We start from the raw sequence: 21,199 nt of genomic DNA on the forward strand, positions 1-21,199 counted from the left end.
TGAGGTCGTGGAGGCTGGATCTACACGCAGTCCCACCCCCTCCGCGGGCGGGCTCTGCGGCAGGAGGCCCCGGGCATCCCAGACATGGCTGCCGCGTCCCAAGTGCTACCTGGGGGACTCCCGGTCCTGCGGGCCTCGGGGGGACCTCGAGCTGCCAGCTTCCCCACTCCCAGGCCCCTCCTCACCGCCCTGAGCCCCCCCTCCCACCACAGGGGCTGAGGACGACCTGACGCTGCGGGCCGCGCTCTACGGGCTGCTCTTCCACAGCCACGCTGACCAGGACGACTGGGAGGGCGGCCTCAAGGTGCTGGACGAGGCCGTGCAGGTGCTGCCGCGGACGGCCCACCGCCTGTGAGTGCCTGTACCGCCGGGACCCCTGCTGCAGGCCCCGGAGTGCCTCCCCCACATCCTCCCCGGGGTGCCTCCCCGCTGCAGGCCCCGGAGTGCCTTCTCCCCCATCCTCCCCAGCGTGCCTCCCCCCTGCACCCCCCCAGTCTCCCCTTTCCCCTGGTGACTTTATTTCCCTACTAAGAGCTCACACAAGAAGGGAGGGGATTTAAACCCGACACACATAAATGATAAAGTAACAAAACCAAACAGCACAACACAGACCCCCAAACACTCAGGTTTCACTTTGTTTTCTCTTTGTAAGTAGAAACGTGGACAAATACGTTAGTTTGGGTGCATTCTGTATATTTATGATTTTTATCATTCAATTCGCGCATTAATTTCTCTCTTTTGCTTTTCTTCAGCTTGATTTTCAAACACATGGTCATCGTGAAGGCCAGGCTTGGCCAGAACTTCACGATGGAGATTCAGAAATTCAGAGACCAGAGTGAGAGCTACTTGGCGCACATGTGGCGGCGCCTGGCCCACAACTCCAAGAGCGTCCACGGGGAGCTGACCTGCTACCACAACGCCATCCAGGCCCTGCAGGTCTGGCTCCGACCGACCGCGCGTCTGAGGCTGGCGTCCCCGGGGCCGGGGGGCCGGGGGGTGGACGCGAAGCCCCTCGGGAGGCCTGGGAGGAAGAGGTGGGCAGCGGGACAGGAGCCACGGCAGCAGACGGACCACATCCTCCCCAGCGAGGCTGCCCGAGGCGGGGGGCGGGCCGGGGGGGCCGCAGGGCTCGTGTCCCCATCCCCGAGACGCCGAGACACATGTTCCTCTCGCGACGCTCAGAGGTTTGGGGGAGGGCGGGCCACTGGATGTGATGCAGAGCTTGTGGGACTTCCCTTGGGGCAGAGGAGCCCCCTTGACTGCAGGATTAAAGCCCTCCCAGCCCCCGAGACGTGCCCAGCAGCAGGTGCCTGACAGGGCTTTTCTGTTGAGCAGAATGTTTCTCCCTTGTGGAGCGGATCCCACTGAAGTGTTAGGGGTGCCCCAGGGTCAGGGTGTCCCCCAGGAAGGGCTCCGAACACAGGCTTCCTGGTTGGCCGTGTGGTCATCCCCAGCGGTCAAGCGGAAGCTGTGGGTACGCCTGCACCTCGCTCCCGGAGCCCAGGCCAGGGCTCCCGCGACGGAGCAGTGGTGCTGGGGGAGCAGGTGATGCTGTGGACAGGCGGCTGCTGGCGGAGCTGAGCTGCCGGAACCCTCTGCACAGACTCCTTGCAAGGGTTCTCTGTCCCTTCCTTCCTTTGTTTCTTTTTTCTTAGGGGTACACGATGCATTTTAGTAAATTCGCGTGGCTATGCAGCCATCATCACAAGCAATTTTAGAACATCTCACCCCCTACACACAAAAACCCAGGTTGGAATAAATAAAATTAAAAAAAACAACGACAAAACCCAGGTTGGTGGGCACCAGCCCCAGGGGGCCAGCATCACACGGTCCCGGGGGGGGAACCAGACGAGGCCGGTCCTCTGGGTCCGGCGGCCCTCACCGGGCGTCGTCTCCAGGCTCCGTCTGCGTCGGGGGCGAATAATCTTCGTCGTGTGGACAGACGTCGTGCCGCTGGACCTCTGTGTTGCTGCCGTCTGTTAGCCCTCGTGAGCGGGCTGCTGTAGACATCCGTGTGCAGGTGTTTACACCGACACGTTTACAGTTGTTCTCTCGGGCACACACCTGGGAGTGAAGGGCTGGGTCACGTCCTGACTCTGCTTAACTGTTTGAATTGTGGTTTGACTTGCATTTCCCCAGTAACTAATGATGAGCATCTCCTCATGTGCTTATTGGCCACTTGTACGTCTTCTTTGGAGAAATGTCTATTCAGATCCTTTGCCCGTTTTTTAATTTGGTTGTTTATTATTGAGTTATAGGAATTCTTTATGTATTTTGGATACAAGTCCCTTATCAGATACATGATTTGTAAACGTTCTCTCTCATTCTGTGGCTTGTCTTTTCAACTACTTTCTTGTTTTCTTGATGATGTCATTGAAGCATGAAAGTTTGTAACCTTGGCGTTTACGTCATCAAGATATGTCTGCTGCTGCTGCTGCGTGTGGCCGTGTTGCCGAGAAAGCAGCGTGTGATCCGAGGTCATGAAGATTTCCATGTTTTCTTCTAGGACTTTCACAGTTGTAGCTCTTGCACTTAAGTCTTTGATCCATCTTGAGTTCAGTCTCGTGTTTGGTGTGAGGTAGGGGTCCTGCTCTATTCCTCAGCTGCCCAGTTTTCCCAGCACCGTGGTTGAAATGGTGACCACTCTCTCTCCCACCCCCCCCATCACCCCTCTTGCACAGCTCTTGTCAAAGCCACCGGTGACCACCACCGTCATGGTCATTCTGAGGCCACATCTGACCCCCCTCCGCACCAATGATCATCTGTCACCTGGCTTCCAGGCCGCTACCTCTCAGGGCTACTCCTCCTTCCCTTCTGCCAATCTGCTAATGGGGGGGGGGGGGGATCCTGCTCGGACCTGGGATGCCCTGTCTGCCCCTCCCTCCCTGGTGACGTCGAGCAGTGTCGTGGGCTGATTCCACCCTGACCCTGTGTGTCCCACCGCTGCCCGCCCCCTCCCTCACCTCCTGCACCCCCAGCCACACATCCTCCTCCTCCCGGCATGTGAGGTGTGGGGTGACGTGTGGGGTGTGGGGCCTGGGGCCCGGCAAGTGGGAGGTCCCCGGCTCCACTGGGGGGTGGCAGCTTCCTCCAGTCGTGGAGCGATGATCGATCACTGATACTGGTCTGTGCCTGGGCCAGGCCCTGGGCTGGACTCGGCCGCACACGGCACAGAATCCTCCCTGCCCTCCGAGCCTTGGGAGCCACAGAACTGTCCACACCTCCGTGAGCTGGAGGAGACCCGGGGCTGAGGATGGAGTGCTGCAGGGGGCCCCTCGGCCCGGCGTTGCCCTGGAGGCAGGAGAGACACGGGCCTGCCAGGGGTCTGGTGGGTGGGTGGCAGGGCAGCCAGCGGGAGCAGAGGCCGGGGCACTCGCCCGGCTTCGGTCTCGCTCGCCCGTGGCACATGGGAGGTCTTGCCGAGCCTGGTGGTCTTGTGACGGTAGAGACGGTGCCCCTCCGCTTCCAGAAAGCGGAGGAGCACGCCCCCCGCAGCGTGGTCCTTGGGCTGCCGAGTGGTAGGTGTGTGGCTTTACCGTCCTCCCCTGTTTGATCCCAAAGAAGCCAGAGAGCGAGTGGCAGAAGGTTGACTACATCATCGAATTCAGCGAGTGGCTGTACCACAGACAGTTTCCTCTCGAAGACGTCACCTTCCACCTCAAGTGGGCCATCAGCATCCTGCTGAAGATGCGGCCGGACAGGGGCTCCCCTGAGCCGGCGGGCGCGGGGGCCGCAGGTGAGGGCCGTGGTGGCTGGGAGCGGGGCCGCCCGCCACAGGGGCTCCTGGGCGCCACTGTCCCCGTGGCACCCCCGCTGGGCAAGTTCCTTGTGGACGTGGCGAGATCAGGGCCCCACCCCCGTGGGTGCCCGCCGTCCCCCCCACTCAGAACACATCCAGCAGGAAGGCCCAGCCCAGCGGTGATGGGGGGTGGGGGTGGTGGGAGGGGCGGCCGCCGCCCAGCGGCTCCTCGAGGTCCCCTCTCTGGGGCCAGCGCGAGAGCTGTCACCGGAAGGTGGGGCAAAGCCCCGGGAGGGGGGGGTGCTCTGGGCAGCAGAGGTCCTCGGGACGGCTGGCCGCCTTCCCCAGCGCCGAGGCGGCCTCCTCCCGGGCCTGCAGAACCCAGGGGCCCGGGAGAGGGGCCGCCTCCTGCCTGGACGTGCCGGGGGCTCAAGCCCACGTCTGCTCGACGTCCAGCCTTCTGTGGGGGTGTCCAGACGCCCAGCTCAGACCAGTCAGGGGGAACCACAGGGGGAGGAGGCTCCAGGCAGACCCCAGAAGCCCGGCCCCCACCTCGGCTTGGGACGGCACGTCCTCGCAGTCCCGACGGTGGCCGCGGCGTCCCTGCAGGTGGGCCTGCTGTCTCGGCTCAGGGAGCCCTGCGAGGCCCGTCGCTGAGGCCGGCCTTGGCCTCTGCGAGGGCGGTGCCCCTCTGGAAGAGGCTCAGCCCCAGGTCGGGTGATGGGGGAGGACACCAGCAGCACCCTGCCTTCCAGGAGAGCAGGCGTCCGCTCCAGCAGCCCCAGGGGGCCCGGGGGCTGAGGACGTGGGTCCCCCCTCCCTGGAGACGCTGCGGAACGTGCGGCAGCTGGAGACGCTGGCCCGCGCCTACACGCAGCTGGCCCTGGTGGTGACCCCGAGCGCTGCCTGCCACCAGGACTGCTGCCTCATGGCCTACAGCTTCCTCCACCGCATCTGGCAGGTGAGGCCCCGGAGCCCCGGGCTGCGCTGCCGCAGGTGCTGTGTCCTCCTGGGGCAGTGTCCCCTCCCCTCCCCCCCGGCACCACCCTCCCCACCCCGGGGACCAGCGCTGCTGCCCGGCCACCCCCAGAACCCTGTCTTCCCATCGCACGGTCGCTGGGCTTCCAGAACCTTCTCTGTGCCCCTCCGCACGGCCGGCGTGGGGCCCTCCTCCCCACCACCTCTTTACGGGGCAGCCGGGGCAGCTCCTGCTGGCCTCTTGTTCTCAGGGAACTCCTGCAGGCAGTGCCCCCACCGCCGCACCCCGCAGCAGGACAGGCCTTTCTTCTGGGCCCAGTCTGCCCCCTGCCCCGGCCGTGTGCTGGGGACAACAGGGCCATCGCCCTTTGGCCGTGGGAAGGACTGGGAAGGCCATCCTGGGTCTTGAGGGTGGCCCAGGCCACCACCCCTACCACCCACCACGCAGCGATTCTTCGTGATTCTTTGAGAACTGCTGACAGTCGCTCGAGGGAGTTCTTCATTGGAGACACTCATTCATTTTCAGGGGCTGACGAGCCCTTCTCACGGGGCAGCTGTGCCTCCCCATGGGCCCAGCGTCCTGGAGGGAACCCCCGAGCGCAGAGGAGGGCGGCCGCGCGTCTGCCCGCCCAGGGACGCTGCTGCCACCTCGGCGCCGGGCGGCTCCCAGCCGTAGGGTCCCCAACCCGCCCTCAGGTGTGAGCAGGGGAGGAGGGGGCCAGCCTCTTATCACGGTTGCAAATTTGGATTTTCTTTTCCCAGGTTTCTTTATTAACAGCAGCAAAATCAATTTCAGAAAGTAGAATTCCAGCAGCAGCAAGTTCACATTTGTTGTTGCCTAAAAAGGAGAAGGAGAAAAACAGAGAGAAAGACAAGGACAAGGACAAGGACAGAGAGAAGGACAAGGACAGAGACAGGGACAAGGGCAGGGACCCGAAGCAGGTGACCACGCCCTCCCAGGTGGGCAGGCTGCGCCCCGACCGCCCTCGAGGGTCCTTGTCCCAGAGGCTGGGCCGCGGAAGGCCGTGGGGGGGGTGGAACTGTCCCGGCGGCTCCGTCTGGTTTACCCCTTGGGAAGTGGAGGCAGTGGTTCCCGTTCCCCCGCCCCGGGCGTTAGGATGGTGACCCGGGGAGGGTCTGGCTTCTCCGGGGTGGTTGGTCGTCTGCATTCCCAGAGCTGGTCCCTCTGCCCAGGTGCATCTGGGCCCTGGCCGTGCGGGGCGGGACGGCACCTCCTCTCCATCCTCTGGGGGCCTGTCTGCCCGTCACCCCCACCCGGAGGGATGGCCCAACCTCGGGGCTGTGCTCGCGGCGGCCCCCCTCCTGGCTGTCCCACCTCACTGTCCCCCCGGGACGCCCCTGCCTCCCTCCCACAGCACCGCAGAGCTGGGATGTACACGCGGGTGGCCGGGGCAGAAGACCTCAGTGTGCCCTCTAGGGAGTGGTGTCAGCGTGTGTTGCACACGGAGTCGCGTGTGGCTCCGCGTGGCACGCCATCGGGCTAGCATCCCAGGGAGGGCGGCACGTGCCCTGCGCCCCCGGGGAGGCCACAGGTGGGCGCCACGCCTGTCCCCAGAGGCGCTGCCTCGTCGGGGCTCACGACCCGCGGGGCCACCGGGGTGTCCGCTTCCCGCCCCACCTCCTAAAGCAGAGCCTGCCTGCCCACGTTGCAGTTTCAAACCCCCGCTCCTGGCAAACGCCTTGAAGACTTACCAGCAAGCCTAGAAGAGTGGGCTTCCTACGCTTGCCCCGAAGAAGCCATATCTGTGTTTACACAGGATCAGAGCAACTTTGCTGTCAACCCATCAACTATCCAGAAGCCGGTGAGTGGACGGCAGACGCCGCCCCAGGCCTGCGTCCCCCGTGTCCTGTCTCCTGGGCTGTAGCCACGGCCCGCGACCCCCCCACAGGCCCCTGAAAGGGAGACTCAGCCGTGCCTCAGTGTGCCCTGAGGCCGCCGCAACAGGCTGCCGCAAACTGGGTGCTTAAATGTTTTCCCTCACAGTTCTGGAGGCCACAGGTTCAAAACTGGTATCGCTGGGCCAAAGGCAAGGTGCCGGCGGGGCCGTGCAGCCTCTGAGGCTCCAGGGGAGGGTCCTTCCTGCCTCTTCTGGTTCCCGGGGCTCCAGCGCTCCTGGGCCTGTGGCCTTGTTGCCCCCACCTCTGCCTCCATCGTCTCGTGGCTCCTCCCCTGTGTCTGTGTCTCACCTCCCACGTATGGGGCCTGAATAGTGCCACGTGGGGCCTGAATAGTGCCACGTAGGGCCTGCCCGGGTCATCCAGGGTGACCTCCCCATCTCGGCATCCTTTCCTCGATCACACCTGCACACAGGGTCCAAGGGTCGCACCTGGTGACTTTGGGGACCGCTATTCGGCCCTGCACCTGCCTGGTCTCTGTGCTCTGTGGAAGTGGAGGCTCTCGGCGTCTACCTGCGCACGTCTGGACTTTCCCCGGAGTGCGGCGTTTGCGGGGGCGCTCCACTGCTACGTGTGTCTGGATAGTGTTCACGTCCATTGCTGTCGAGTATTCCGTCCGGTGACGCGACCACAGCCTGTCTTTCCTTCAGCCGCAGAAGGCACTGGGGCTGTGTGCAGCATGGCCATTAGATGTCTTGGGGCCCACGTACCCACGTGTCTGGAGGGCATGCCCGGCAGCGGGGTTTCTGCATCATGGACCACATGTGTGTCCAACTACAGCACGTTGACAAACTGCCTCTGGAAGTGGCTGTGCCCATGAGGCCCTGGGGGTGGGAGCCCCATCGCCTGTGTCCCCGCCGGCCCGGCCTGGCTCACCTCCTCACCCAGGCTGTCCTGGGCGCTCAGCCGGACACCCCCCGACCACAGCGAGGCCGGACGCCTCTAAGTGCCTTTTGGCCACTTGGATGTCCTCTTTTGCGACCTGCATGTGTGATCCATCACCCATGTTTTATTAAGGCTTCTGTCCTTTCCTTGTTGACTTGGAGGAGTTCTTGTCTGTCCCGGAGAAAACACTTTGACAGTTTCTGACAGCAGGTCACCCTGCACTCCGCACCCCACCTGTCTTGAGGTCTCCTCGTGAGTACGGATTCCAGGCTTCAATGTGATGCAAAGTGTTAACCTTCCCCTTTACGACCAGTGCTTTGTTGTGTCCCATTTAAAAAAAAGTTTCCTTTCCAAAGACCATGAAATTGTTCTCATAATATTTTCCCAAAAGCTTTATAGTTTTACATGTCAGATTTAGATCCACTTGAAATTGGTTTGTGTGTGTGGTGTGAGGTGAGGGATCTGGTTTCGAGGCTTTGGATCTGGGTATCTGACTGTTCTCACAGTGTTTACTGAAAGATCGTTTGCCTGGCTTCTTTGCTACCCTTGCCACAAATCAGGTGTCCACACCTGCACCAACACCTCACTGTCTGAGCTCCTGGGCTTTGCAAACTTGACTGCTTGGGAGAGAACATTTCCTGACCTTTTTCTGCAGGAAGGTCTTGGATGCCTTTTCCATTGGCCGTGTGTTTCCGTGTGTATTTTAGAACCAGTTGTCAGCTTCCGCTGGAAACCCTGGTGGAGTTCTGGCTGTGATTGCCTTGAATCTTGAGCTCAGTTTCAGGTTTGGGGGAGAACTGAGGTCTGTGCCACATGGAGTGTTCCAGGCAATGGGCGTGTTCTTGTTCTCTGCTGACTTGGGTCTTCTGTAGCTTCTCTCAATGATGGATTTGAGTTTTCTGCATGGAGCTTACACACATTAGATTGATTTCTATGTATTTGATATTTGTGATGCTGTTATAAATATACCTTTTTTGTTTCACTTTTTAAACTCCAGATGAAATCTAGAAATGTAATTTTTTTCATCTTGACCTTGCATCCATCAATTTAGTTAACCTCTTAAAAATTTTGGTAATTTATCTGTAGACTCTTGAGTTTATGTGTATACACAAAATCTGCATTTTGTCTGCAGACTTTGTTCCTCATTTCCGATCATTGCACGTGTTGTTTCCCTGCCCTGCCTGCCTCCAGCACAACGCTGAATAGAAGTGGGCATGCCGCCTGTCTTGCTTCCTATCTCAGCAAGCGGGTTTCAGCGTTTCACCAAGTGTAATCAGTGTTTGCTGTAGGTGTTTATAGATAAACTTTATTGAATAAGGAAGTTCCGTTATTTCTGTTTGCTGAGTTTTAATCACAAATGCCTATAGATTTTTATCAAATATTGTTCTCCATCTGTCCAGATGAAGGTTTTTTTCTCTTTGTTTCCTTAATGATGTTGCTTTTCCCCTGATGATCATGAGAATGATGTCAGCTTGGTTGAGATGTGTTATTCTTTCACTCACCGTCAGATCTGACTGCTTAATATTTTGTTTGGGGTGTTTGCCTCTATGTTCATGAGGAAACCTGGAGTTCAATTTTCCTTTCATGCTACACGCTTGTCAGGATGTGGTAAAAAATTACACTGACTCTGAACTGTTTCCCGCTTCCAGCCCTTCTGAGCCCAGACGTGTGGGTGTCTGCACGGGCAGCTCTCAGGTCCCCGTGGACTCCAGCTGGGAGACCGCCCACTCAACTCAGTCCTGGCACTGCCTGCCAGGGTCCGTGCAGGCCCCACAGGGCCCGGGCTGTGCCCCTCGAGGCTGCCCCCACCGGGCGCCGGTCACAGGGGTCGGGTCCCCAGGCCGCCGCACTTCCGTCCCATGTGGCCCCAGATCGGGTTCCCACGCCCCCCTCCTCAGGGTCGCTGTTTGCCGCGCCGGCTCCCGGGCTCAGGAAGCACCTTGCTCACTAGGTCGCTGGTCTGTCACAGCGGGCGCCGGGGAGGACCCCGGTGAGCAGCCCGGCGAGGAGGTCCCTGGGGCAGGTCTGGAAGGTCCCGGGCCCACAGAGCGTCTGTCCCCGTGGAGCTGGGGGGACGTCGGGCCCCACCCTCCCGGCGGGTGGACCCGTCCACCAGCCAAGAAGCTCTCCAGGCCCCTTCCCGCAGGGTTTTCACGCGGGTCCCAGGACGGGGCACGACCGGTCGGCTCACGGGCCCTTGGTCGTTAACTCAGCGCCAGGTATCAGGACGGGGCTGGGGTCTCGCTCCCGGCGTGTGGCTCATTCCTCTGGCCGCCAGCCCCATCCTGAAGCTCCGTGCGGATGGCCAGGAGTCGCCTCGTGAGCGTGGACTCGGGTGTGGGTGAAAGGGGCTTGCGGACCACAGAGTCCCAGGGGTGTTAGGAGCTCCGTGCCGGCGTCCGGGAACAAGGACCAGCCGCACGTGTCTTGTATTTCTCGGTATCACACTGACCTTTTAGTCAATTAGAAAATGTTTTCTTTTTTCACTCTTCTTGGGAAGAACTTGTATATAGGATTAGCTGTTATTTCTTCCTTAAATGTTTGAAAGAATTCCCTGGTGAAGACTTCTGGGCCTAGGCCTATTTGGGAAGATTTTAAACTATGGCACCAACTTATTTCATACAGAGCCCTTCACATGTTACATTTCTTTTCGTAATAACTCTGGTGGGTGTATTTCTCTAGGGTGCTTCCAGTCAACACGCAACCTTAAATGTACTGCCATAATTCGTTTCTCACGTCCTCTCATTGTCTCCGAGCGCCTGTAGCGCCTAGGAACCTTTCTGTGTCTCCCCCCGCTCTTTCCGAGCAGCCTCACCAGGAATTATCACTTATTAGTCTCTCAAAAAACTACACGCTTTCCAGGCCACCCAGACACCACTGGGCTCAGAGGTAACCACTAACAGGGCTGCTTCGCCTCGTTGCCTGTCGGCCTCAGGTGCAGACCTTGGGGACCCGGTCAGAGTCGTAGCCTGCAGTGGGCCCTCGACTCCCCCTGCAAAGGAGACGTCGGAGGTGCTGTTCAGGCCCTCAGCTGCCTCTGCAGTCAGCAGACACCCCAGGACACGTGTACCCGATAGGCCAGGTTCGCATCTCTCAGAGGCCATCTTCTTCTGTATCTCGGCCCAGTCATCTTCCCTGCGTTGTTCACTCTTCAGTGCTTTTAAACAGATTTTTTAAACAGTTCATCCAACTTTTCTAATTTTCCACTGAAGAATAATTGTTTTATCAAACCTAGTCAGACGTTATAAGAAGTATTATTTTGCCTCTGTCTATATTAAATTGGAAAGTGACTGTATGCGTACGGAAAGAAATGAAACAGACATTAATTTGAATGAAGGCAGATGGATTTTCTTGTGAGGATCTCTCACCGTACTTGGGTGCTGAAGATTCTAGGAAATTGCACGTACCGGGGTGAAGGCGGGGAGGCAGAGAGCAGCTCCCCGCTTCCCTCACCGCAGACACTGGCTCGGCACCCCCGCGCGTGTGGCTCTGTGGGGGCGGAGCTCCTGGGAGGAAGACCCTGGGAGCTGGGGGCCTGACCGCCCCACGTCGGCCTCACACGCTTGCTGTGTGTTGTTTAGACGTACAGTTTATATTACCTGGACCACCTGGTCAAGGCCCTGCAGAAGATGTTCCTTCACGAGCTCACAGTCCCGGTCCTGCAGCTGGGGGCCCTCATTGCAGCCTCCGTGGTCGGAAGCAAGAGCCTCAAAGACCTCTACCACCTGCGGTCGGTACCCCCGCTTTATTTCCAGGGGAGCTGGGACACGTGCGGGTGGCTAAAGTGAACATTTACCCAAAGCAATACAGAACAGATAGGACTTTAGAGTGTTCATCTGTGGTTCACCATTTATGTAAATAATAAAGTCCCTAAGATTTGTAAAACCAAACAAAGCAAAATACTGAAACGTTAAAAATAGTATTTCTAATTTTAAAATTTCTACCTGGTCCTTAAGAGAGTATCATTGTTCCAAGGAAATACACCCTGAAGCAGCACCGGTGGACGAAAGGAGCACTGTGTCTTCAGCTCACTCTCAGATATTTTAGGAAAAAATTTGCATGTGTATTTTTTATATAAAATTTTTATACATAAATAATTTTATATATAATTTTTATATTTTTATATAAAATTTTTATAAATTTTCTCTATATAGGTGTATGTGTATATATATATAAAGGGCTATAGAAAGGGCTGCCTTTCTATATATATATAGAGAGAGAGAACCTGGCTGGTGAAGGATGTACAGTAACGCTTTGTAGTGTTTGCGTAACTTCTGGAAGCTTGAAATCATTTCAAGAATCGACGCAGGGCTTGTTGCCCGAAGCTGTAAGGGGGTCAGAGCCCCACCCGCTGTGCCGTGTCTTTGCCCCTGAAGGTGACTCTGAGACTGTGAACACGGAGGGAGTAAAACACACGGATGAGGGGCACACGCTCTGCCTGCCATGTGATGGCAGCATCTGTTATGCTCCCTAGGAATCTGGCTTAGCTTTAAAAATTATTGAAAATATCCTCAAAGTATCCACTCCTTTTCGCATTTGCCACTTTGTACCAAGCTGGCTGAGCCCGGGGGGCAGCCCAGCTCCGGGCTGATGCTCCTCTTGTGCCCCCCGCCCGCCCCCAGGCTTGCCCTGGTGTGTTCTGATTTGAAGTTGAGGGAAGCAGCCACTTACCACGAGGAGGCAGCCGGGCAGGCCTACATCTGCGAAGCGGAGCAGGCGAGGTGAGCCAGCGGGGGGCCGCGGGCGGGGCTGCATCCCCTCCGGGCCGGGAGGGGTGGGGGGCACCCTGGGCCGGGGGACAGGTCATTCCTCACGCGCCCTCCCATCTGTGGGCGTCTCCCGGGCTGGGGCTGCGCGAGGGAGGGGCGCAGAGCACCGAGGTGTGCGGGGGTCCAGGCGGAGGGCAGAGGTGAGGGAGGTGGCAGGCCGAGGGCGCACGGGGAGGGCGGGTCCCGCAGGAAGCAGGAGCGGCAAGGGCCTCCGTTCCGTGCAGAGCGGGAAGGAGGGCCTCCTTCCTAGATGGGGTGGAGTTCTGGCCTGGAAAGAAGTTTGAGGTTCGAGTTGAGCACCAGGTGGGAGGTCAAAGGAGTGGCTAGACGCACGAGCCTGGAGTCTGGAGGAGAGAACGGGCTGGAAGTGGGGAGTCACAGACGCGGCTAAACCGAGGGAGCTGTAAAAACCTCGAGTGAACAGGGGTTCCCGTGGCCACTTCCATTTGCATTTCTCTGATGACTACTGAAATTGAACATTTTCAGGTGTCTCTGGCATTGTATTTCTTCTTTGGCATGATGTCTGTTTACTTATATTAGCTGCAGAAAAGAAATTGCCTTGAAAAAGGAGAAAAATAAGGAACCTCTATTAGAAGAAAGTCTGCCAACACTGAACGAGTCCCCCACACCAGCCCAGCAAGCAGAGATGAAGCCCCTCGTAGCAAAGGACAAGGTAGCCTCGCTCTGCCGAGGCGCCCTGGTTCCTAGCCCGGTGGGGGCAGCGACAGGCCCCGCTCCAGCCAGCATGCTTGGGCTCCTAACGGCCTGCTGCCTCCAAACCTCGTGCCGAGTTTCTTGGGAAATCCGGGGACTGATGGGACGTGTTCCCACCCTGCGGGCCCTGGAAGCCCCCAGGGAAGACGAGACTGCCGGGCCTGAGCTGCGATTCGGAGAGGACAGGCTGCGGGCGGCCGGTGGGGGAGCTACCTCTCCGGCCGGGAGCGGGGGAGGGCGAGGCCCGGCAGCCAGAGCGGCCAGGAGGCCCGGGCGCCCCCCGGCCGCCCCCCACGCAGTGGGCTCGCCTCCCACAGGCGTGCCCCCCGTGAAGGAAACACCCGCCCCGCCGGGCTCCACCGGCACTCGTCACCGCGGGAGTGCCACCCCGCCACTGCTCGGCGGCCCGGCGGGGGAGGGGAGGCAGGCGTCCCAGGAGGCCGCCGGGCCGCGGGGGAGCCAGGGAGCGGGGCAGCAGGGGGCTGGGCTCGGCGGGCGCGGGCCCTGGGGAACCCCACCCGGCAGTGCAGGCCCCGCACCCGCGCAGCACCCGCGCGTCTTACAGATTTTGAAGATAAACGGGGAGACCGGCCGGGGCCTGGAGGGAACGTCCTTCCCGCAGCTGTGGCTCCTCAAGGCCCAAGTCCTGCTGGAGATGGACCAGCACCAGCCTGCACGGCTGCTCCTGTCGGAAGCGTGCCAGGCCTTCCAGGTGAGGCCACACCTGCCCGGCCCACGGCACCCGTGGGGCCGCTTCCCCCCAGGAGCAGCCCCCCAGCCCGCAGCCCCGCCCTGAGGGCTCCTCTCCAGGAAGCAAGGGCCTGCCTGTGCTGAAGCCTGTCCTAGGGCATCTGTCTGGCTCCTGTGTGCAGACCCAACTCAGCGGAGGTCTGTCCTTCGTGGCCTTTGTCTGTCTGCTCCTCTAGTGTCTTCAACCCATTCATCAGAGTGCTTTAGAGCCCTGTTCCCGGAATTGCTGCGGGTCTGTTCTGCGGCCTCTTTTTCCTCCTGGGCTGGGGAGGCCCCTCCTGCTTCTGAGCCGGTGTCTTGATGTGCGTGTGGACGAGAGACCCTGGAGAGGCCAAAGGCTTCCGTTTTGTTCTAAGAGGCAGATGGTGCCCCGGGGCCCCGACCCGCTCGGGAGGTTTGTTCCTGTTCCTCGGTGTGGGCCTTGCGGGTGTCTGTGGCCTCTCTGGGGTCTCACCAGAAGCCTGCGGTTCGCCAGGCCCCTTCAGAAAGGCTTGCCTTCGGCCTGGACGCTCAGCTCTCCGCTCAGCCCCTCAGGCCCCTGCGACTACTGTCTGCTGGGTTTCTTGAACCTGCTGGGCCCCCGAGCGCAGGTCTTTGGGGCCCTCTCCCCACACCCCCCTGCGGCCCCTTCTATTGCCAACTCCTGGCAGCCCCAGGCTCCTGCCTCCGCTCCCAGTGGGGCTGTGGCTTTCTTCCTGGGCTCTGTCCCCCATGAGGATGGACGCCCTTGGGAAAAACCCAGGACAGAGTGGAGCCGCCCAAGGGTGCACCCCACCCCGCACTGCAGTGGCACTGGCTCCTGGGGCCTCAGGCGGGTGGCTCTGTCTCCATGCGGCGTTGGGAATTGTCCCCTGGGAGGGGGAGGCAAAGTCACGGAACCAGACAGGGTGGCACTTGTTTTGGAAAAGAACTCCAGAGAGAGAAGCAGCCAGAAAAACATTATAAAAATTCAAAGCCTTGGGAGGTTCAGCTCTCTGTCTCAGGCAGGGGGACCGGGTGTGTGTCTCAGGCAGGGGGACAGGGGTGTGTGTCTCAGGCAGGGGGACAGGGGTGTGTGCCTCAGGCAGGGGGACAGGGGTGTGCAGACCAGACTCAAGAGGGAGGCCTGGGAAGGGACCGAGAAGGCGGTGTGTCTGGGGAAGGGAAGTGGCTAGGGTGGGCCTCGGGGGATGCAGAGAAGCCCAGGCACGGAAGGGCTCCTGGGGGCCAGGAATTGGGACCCAGAGGGTGGACAGGAGGCCGAAGGAGGTGGGGGGCTGTGAGCCGACACCCACGTGCCACGGGCGCTGCAGTCCCATCTCCTAGCCTGTGCCCGTGCATCTGTGACCCTCCCCGTCAGCCTCCCCGTGATCCACAAAAGTGTCGTCCACGCGCGGACCTCACCTCCATCTGGCTGCCACCCGACCCTCATGCTGCTGGGAGGGGGGTTTCCAGGGCTGCCAGGGCTTTCCAGAGTCTGGGGGTAGGCTTTAACACACTCACGGGCATCCAGCCCAGCCCCTGTGCCCTTGTGCTGCGGGCACGTCGCCAGACGAGCTCGGGGGATGTGTGCAGAGGCCTGGTGCCGCAGCTGCCGTCTCTCTGCCTCCGTCTCCCTGTCTCTCTGTCTCTGTCTCTCTCACTTGCTCTCCCCCACCCCCACTCCCCGTCCTGTCTCCACATGCACCTCTGTTTCAGGAGCTCGACGATCCTTGTGCAGAGTCGAAATGCCTGCACCTGTTGGCTCAGCTGGCAAACAAAGAAAGGAAGTACGGGCAAGCTAGGAAGATGCTGGAGAGGGCCCAGCGCCTGGGAGGGGACGAGGAGTTCTGGTACAGCTCTACCCTGACCCTGGCCGACACGCTCCTGTCCACCGAGAACACGAGGAGAGAGGTGCTGGTCGAGGGGCCGGCTGCGTGCCCGGCGGGGCAGCCTGCGTGGTGGGGGCGGGGGGGATGCTGGGGCTATGGTGACCCCGCCGGGCCTGCCTCAGGTCTGCCAGCTGTTCCAGAAGCTCATCGACACCTTCGACGTCCTCAAGAGAGAGAGACCGAACCGAATGGCCGTGCTGGAATTCATGACCACAGACCTAGAAGCCAGGTACTTTTGGGAAGAGAAAAATGTTAATCTACATGAACGTCATGGTTTACTTTTTTCCATCTGTTAATTTTTAAGCCAAATTTCAAGCCTACGAAGCTCAGAGAATCACAGGACGAGGCCCCGTGCCCACAGCCCCTGCCACGGCCCTTCCTGGCAGTGAGCCTTTCTCTCAGGACGAGGCAGTGGCCTCGTTTGTCCCTGGGCAGGTGCTCAGCTGCCCCGAGGTGGCTCGGTCCCTGGGAAGCCTCTGAGGCCTCTGCTCTCCCCACAGCCAGTGAGGGACGTCGCCCGGTGGTCAGACATCCTCCTGGGGTCTGTCGGTCTGTCTGCTCCTCTGCGCGCTGGTTTTCCGGGCCGTGTGTCCGGCCCACGGAGACGGCATCGGGGTTTCTGCAGCTGCCTGGGAGGCGGGAGGCCACAGGGACAGACTCCAAGTAGGATCAGCAGCTTTCCTTTGAGCTGTCCTCCTGGTCCCTTGTCTTCTCCTAGAAAGTGGCTTCCTCGTGGTTTCAGCACAGACATTCACAGGCACCTTTCCCGTAACTGTGCCAAGTCTTGCCGTCTGTCTTCTAAGTCGGATTTGCAGATTTCACTGAATCCGCCTTCGCAGAGCAGCTTCTGCTTTACTGAGCAAAGCATTGCGGATTTTGCCTGATTTTGGTTTTCTTTATTCTCTCTTCATCTTTGCTGAGTTTTCTGTGTGCTAGGAGAGGGCTCCTCGTGGCTGTTGTGTCCCACCTCTAGGGTGGCTCCCTTGGTCCCCAGGCTGTCTCCCCGCCCCTAGAAGATGCACCTCTGACCCCTCCGCCACCAGCATCCTGTACACTTGACCTGTGAACAAATTTCATTTCCATGTGGGTTTTCTTTCCTGCTCCTGAGTCCTTTATGAAAGGGGTTCGAATTTCCAAACACATATAAAGTGCCTGGGGTGGGAAGTTGTTACTTTCTAATTTCATGGCCTTGTGACCAAAGAACGTGGCCTACAAGACTTCGGGTGTTGGGAAATGCTGGCGAAGGTGCTCTCCCTGCGAAGGGGTGGAAGATGGAGGTGGGCGGGGGCCGTGACCATCCGTCTCAGGGAAGCCCCCCCCCCCACCAGGTGTGTGAGCCTCCAGATCAAAGCGGTCCAGGCGCCTGTGGGCTCCGTGCCCCTCGAGAACGCGTTTCTGCGGATGGAGCTGGAGGATCGCTTGTTGGAAATTGAGGAGAAGTTTACCAGCATTGGCCACAAGGAGAAGCGTGTGGACGTCATTCTGGAGCGGGCCGAGATGAAGAGGTAGGTGATCCCTGCCACGGCGCACCTCTTCCCGGGCCAGCCCCCCGCGGCCACCAGCAGGGCCTCCAGGCGGCTTGGCCGCAGGGCCAGCGATCCCCCCCCCAAGGGACGTGCGCACTGGGGTCTGCAGCCACTGGGGGCGTCCGCCCACGTCGGCGTCGCAGCTGCTTGGTCTGTGGAAACGCGCAGACGCCCCCCGCCCCACACCACTCCCCTCTCGGCCCAGCCCTGGGCACACGCCCATTCCACGTCCCACAGGGGCGCAGACACGCGTGTTCACACGCGGCCACACGCACAACACCTCGGGAGGCCCGGCTGCTGCCCCTACCCCAGCGGGGCCGGCACCCTTCCCCACGTGACCGCTCCCCTCGCCCCACCGGCCCCCGCGCCCCGCCCCGCACCCCCTCCCCACGCTCCGGGTCCACGCAAGCGTTCAAGACACAGCAGGCAAACCGAGGGCTAGGTCTTACAAACAGCCTTTATGAAGGGAGAAGCAACCTGGACACCTGTGAAATCTAAACTAACACATTATTATCATAGAAACAGTGTATGGTCACTGTAGCACTTTTAAAAACGCAAAAAACACAAACAGGAAAAGTAGGTGATTAAACCAGCACAGCTAATATTGTGACATTGTTTCACCTGGTGTGTGGAGCACAGATTCGATTATTTATAAAGACAGTGTTACAGTGCGCTTGCCGCACTGCTCCAGATCTCTCGCTCTCTTTTTTTTCTTTGAGATATATTGAGACTATCTTTCCAGGTAATACATCTAATTATAAATTTTTTTAAAAGATTTATTATTTATTTATTATTTATTTTTGGCTGCGTTGGGTCTGTTGCTGCGCGAGGACTTTCTCTAGTGGCGAGCAGGGGCTACTCTTCGTTGCAGTGCGCGGGCTTCTCATTGTGGTGGCTTCTCTTGTTGTGGAGCACGGGCTCTAGGCGCACAGGTTTCAGTAGTTGTGACACATGGGCTTCGTTGCTCCGCGGCATGTGGGATCTTCCTGGACCAGGGATCGAACCCGTGTCCCCTGCATTGGCAGGTGGATTCTTAACCACGGCACCATCAGGGAAACCCTATAAAATTTAAAGTATTAATAAAATATACATCATAATTACATGAAAATTACATGCTGCACAGTGTGTTAGTACTGACGATGTAATGCTTTTCTATTTTTGTTCTAAATTCCACTCTTCCATCTGATAAAGACTATCCGCCCAAAACGAGAGAGATGGAGAGCAGAAAACTGCGTGTTACTTGGCAGCGTACGAGCTGGTCCAGAGAGCTGTGGCTGAAGAGGAGGAGCTCTTTCACAGTATCCAGGGCTTACTGTCCCTTCAGGAGGTAAGTCTGTTATGTGATTTTTACTTCAGTTTAAAAAAACCCAGAAAGCTATGGGGGGACGTGCCCAAATATTTGGAAAGTAAATGGCATACATCAAAGTGACTGGGCCAGAGAAGAAATCAAAAGGGAGATTATTCTGAACTGCAGTGGGGCGGGAAGTGCATATCAGAATGTTTAAGGCCTCTCTGATGCGATACTTAGGGGGTATTTTGTAGCACAAAACACCTGCAGGAGAAGAGAGAAAGACCCCACATCCCTGATCGCATCCTAGCAGAAAAAGAGCACATCAAACTCAAAATAGGTAGAAGGAAGGAAATTAAAGATCACAGTGCAAATCAGTGAGATAGAAAACAGAAAAATTAAAAAGAAAATAAGTAAAACCAAAGCTGTTTCTTTAAGATCAAGAAAGGGATAAACTTCTAGCCAGGCTGATCAAAAACAAAAAACAAACAAACAAAAGGGCGAGAGGGAAAGAGAGAGGACATAAATAACCGGTATCAGAAATAAGAGCTGTGATATCACCATAGACTCTGCACGTGTTAGAAAGATAATAAGGGAGTATCCGGGACAGCTCTGTGCCAATATATATGACAACTTAGATGAAAAAGAAAAATTCCTTGGAAAACGCCAACTACCAAAGCTCACTCACAAAGAAGTAGATAACCGAACAGCCCTGTATCTATTAAATAAACTGGATTTTTAAAAGTTTTTCCACAAAGAAAATGTCCGACCCATATGGCTTTACTGGTGAATCTCACCAAACATTTAAGGAAAAAATAATACCAATTCTGCACAAACTCTTTCAGAAAATTGAAAAGGAGGAAATATATCCCAACTCTTCTATGAGGCTGGTGTCACTGTGATACCAAAACAAGATGAAGATATTTTAAAAAAACCCTACAGACCATTATTCTTCGTGAATATAGATGAAAAAATTCTAAGCAAAATTTAGAAAATTAAGTCTAACAATGTATAAAAAGGATTATATACCAAGTTGAGGTTATCCCAGGATTTGTTTAACATTCAAAAATCAATTTGGTTCATCATATATTTTTTAAAAAACTTTTATTGAGATACAGTTAACAGACAATAAACTGCATATATTTAGACTGTACAATTTGGAAAAGCATTTGACAAGATCCAACATCCATTTCTGATTAAAAACAAACTCTTAGCAAACTATTGATAGACGGGATCTTCCTCAGTCTGATAAAGGGCGTCGGTGAGAAAGTCTAGAGCTCACATCACAAGTAGCGCTTGCATGCTCTCCTCTCAGATGAGGAGTAAGACAGTGTTGCATCTTCCACCACTCGGATTCAGAATTAATTTATTAGAGTTCTAGCCAATTCAATAAGGCAAGGAAAAGAAATTAAAAGCATCCAGCCTGGAAGGGAAGAAGTAAAACCATCTTTGTTTACAGATAACATGGTCTTCTGTGTAGAAAATCCTGTACGATATGCAAAGTAATAAAGCTACCAGAAGTAAGGCATGAGCTTAGTGAGGTTGCAGGATATAAGAATAATATACAAATATTGTGTATATTTCCATATACTAGGAATAATCAATTGGATATTTACAACAGCAGAAATATGAAATTTGACAAAAAAGTGAAAACTCATACCCTGAGAGCTATAAAACATTGCTGAGAAAAATTGAACAATACCTAAATAACTGGAAAGCTATATGGAGTGCATGGCTCAGAAGACTTGACATTATTAAGATGTCAGTTACCTCTTAAATTATCTACAATCTGATCAAGATACTGCAGGGGATTTTTTGTTGTTGTTTCTGTTCTTTTAGACATTGACAAAGTGTTTTTAAGTTTATATGGAATTTCAAAAAACCTAACATAGGCAACACAACCTTGAAAAAGAAGAACAAGGTTGGAGGACTAACACTGCCTGATTTTAAGGCTTACTGTGAAGCCACAAGAATTGAGACAGTGTGGTTTTAGTGTAAAAACACACAAACATCAGTGGAACGTAACGGAGACACACTGTTAGAAATAGACATACGCACTTAGACAAAAAACTGACTTTCAACAAAGCGCCAAAGAGAGTTCAGTGAAGAAAGTCCCTTCTTTAAAACAGTGGTGCCAGACGTCCATATCTGAAAAATAAACGTCCGTTCTTACACCACATGTAAACATTAACTCAAAAGGAATCATAGGTCTAAATGTAAGAGCTAAAACTATCAAACGTCTAGAAGAAAACGTAGGAAAATACCTTTCCAGCCTTAAGTTTAGCAACGATTTCTTACATGTGACACCAAAAGCATGACCCATCAAGGAGTACATTTATAAACTGGACTCTGCTCTTCCTAAGTCACTATTCAGAGAATGAAAAGACAAGTTGCTACCGGGAGAAGATGCTTGCAAATCACTCATCTGACAAAGGTCTTGTGTATAAAAGAACTCTCAAAACTTAATAAGACCTGAGCAACTCAATAAAAACAGGCCAAACATTGGAATAGACATTTCTCCAAAGCAAATGTGTGGGTGGTAAATAATCCCATGAAAGGACGGCCAACTTTATTAGCGAGGCAGGGAAACTCAAATCGTGAAGAACCACCACACACCTATTAACATGTTACACCTTGAAGGACCACACACATGGAATATGAGCAAGGGCGTGAGGAACAGGGACCCTCCTGGGCTGCCCGTGGGGACACGACATGTGCAACCATCCTTGGAAAACAGTTGGCAGTTTCCTAAAGAGTTAGGTGCAGGCCGGCATTGGCCCAGC

At 56.4% G+C, this 21,199-nt stretch overlaps 1 protein-coding gene across 1 annotated transcript in view; it reads left to right on the forward strand.

Annotated features, from left to right (window-relative positions):
* The window catches only part of CFAP46 (cilia and flagella associated protein 46), a 91,551-nt gene that overhangs the window by 41,863 nt on the left and 28,489 nt on the right, over positions 1-21,199 (forward strand). The window contains exons 26-38 of the mRNA XM_057735818.1: positions 213-351; positions 753-936; positions 3,562-3,736; positions 4,495-4,700; positions 6,391-6,540; positions 11,101-11,249; positions 12,142-12,240; positions 12,829-12,961; positions 13,568-13,714; positions 15,430-15,630; positions 15,725-15,831; positions 16,931-17,107; positions 18,320-18,455. Coding sequence (XP_057591801.1) covers positions 213-351; positions 753-936; positions 3,562-3,736; positions 4,495-4,700; positions 6,391-6,540; positions 11,101-11,249; positions 12,142-12,240; positions 12,829-12,961; positions 13,568-13,714; positions 15,430-15,630; positions 15,725-15,831; positions 16,931-17,107; positions 18,320-18,455 — 2,003 coding nt within the window. The remainder of the gene's footprint in view (positions 1-212; positions 352-752; positions 937-3,561; positions 3,737-4,494; positions 4,701-6,390; positions 6,541-11,100; positions 11,250-12,141; positions 12,241-12,828; positions 12,962-13,567; positions 13,715-15,429; positions 15,631-15,724; positions 15,832-16,930; positions 17,108-18,319; positions 18,456-21,199) is intronic.

The sequence above is a fragment of the Hippopotamus amphibius genome, chromosome 5, assembly GCF_030028045.1.
Source record: "Hippopotamus amphibius kiboko isolate mHipAmp2 chromosome 5, mHipAmp2.hap2, whole genome shotgun sequence".
Classification (NCBI taxonomy): Eukaryota; Metazoa; Chordata; class Mammalia; order Artiodactyla; family Hippopotamidae; genus Hippopotamus; species Hippopotamus amphibius.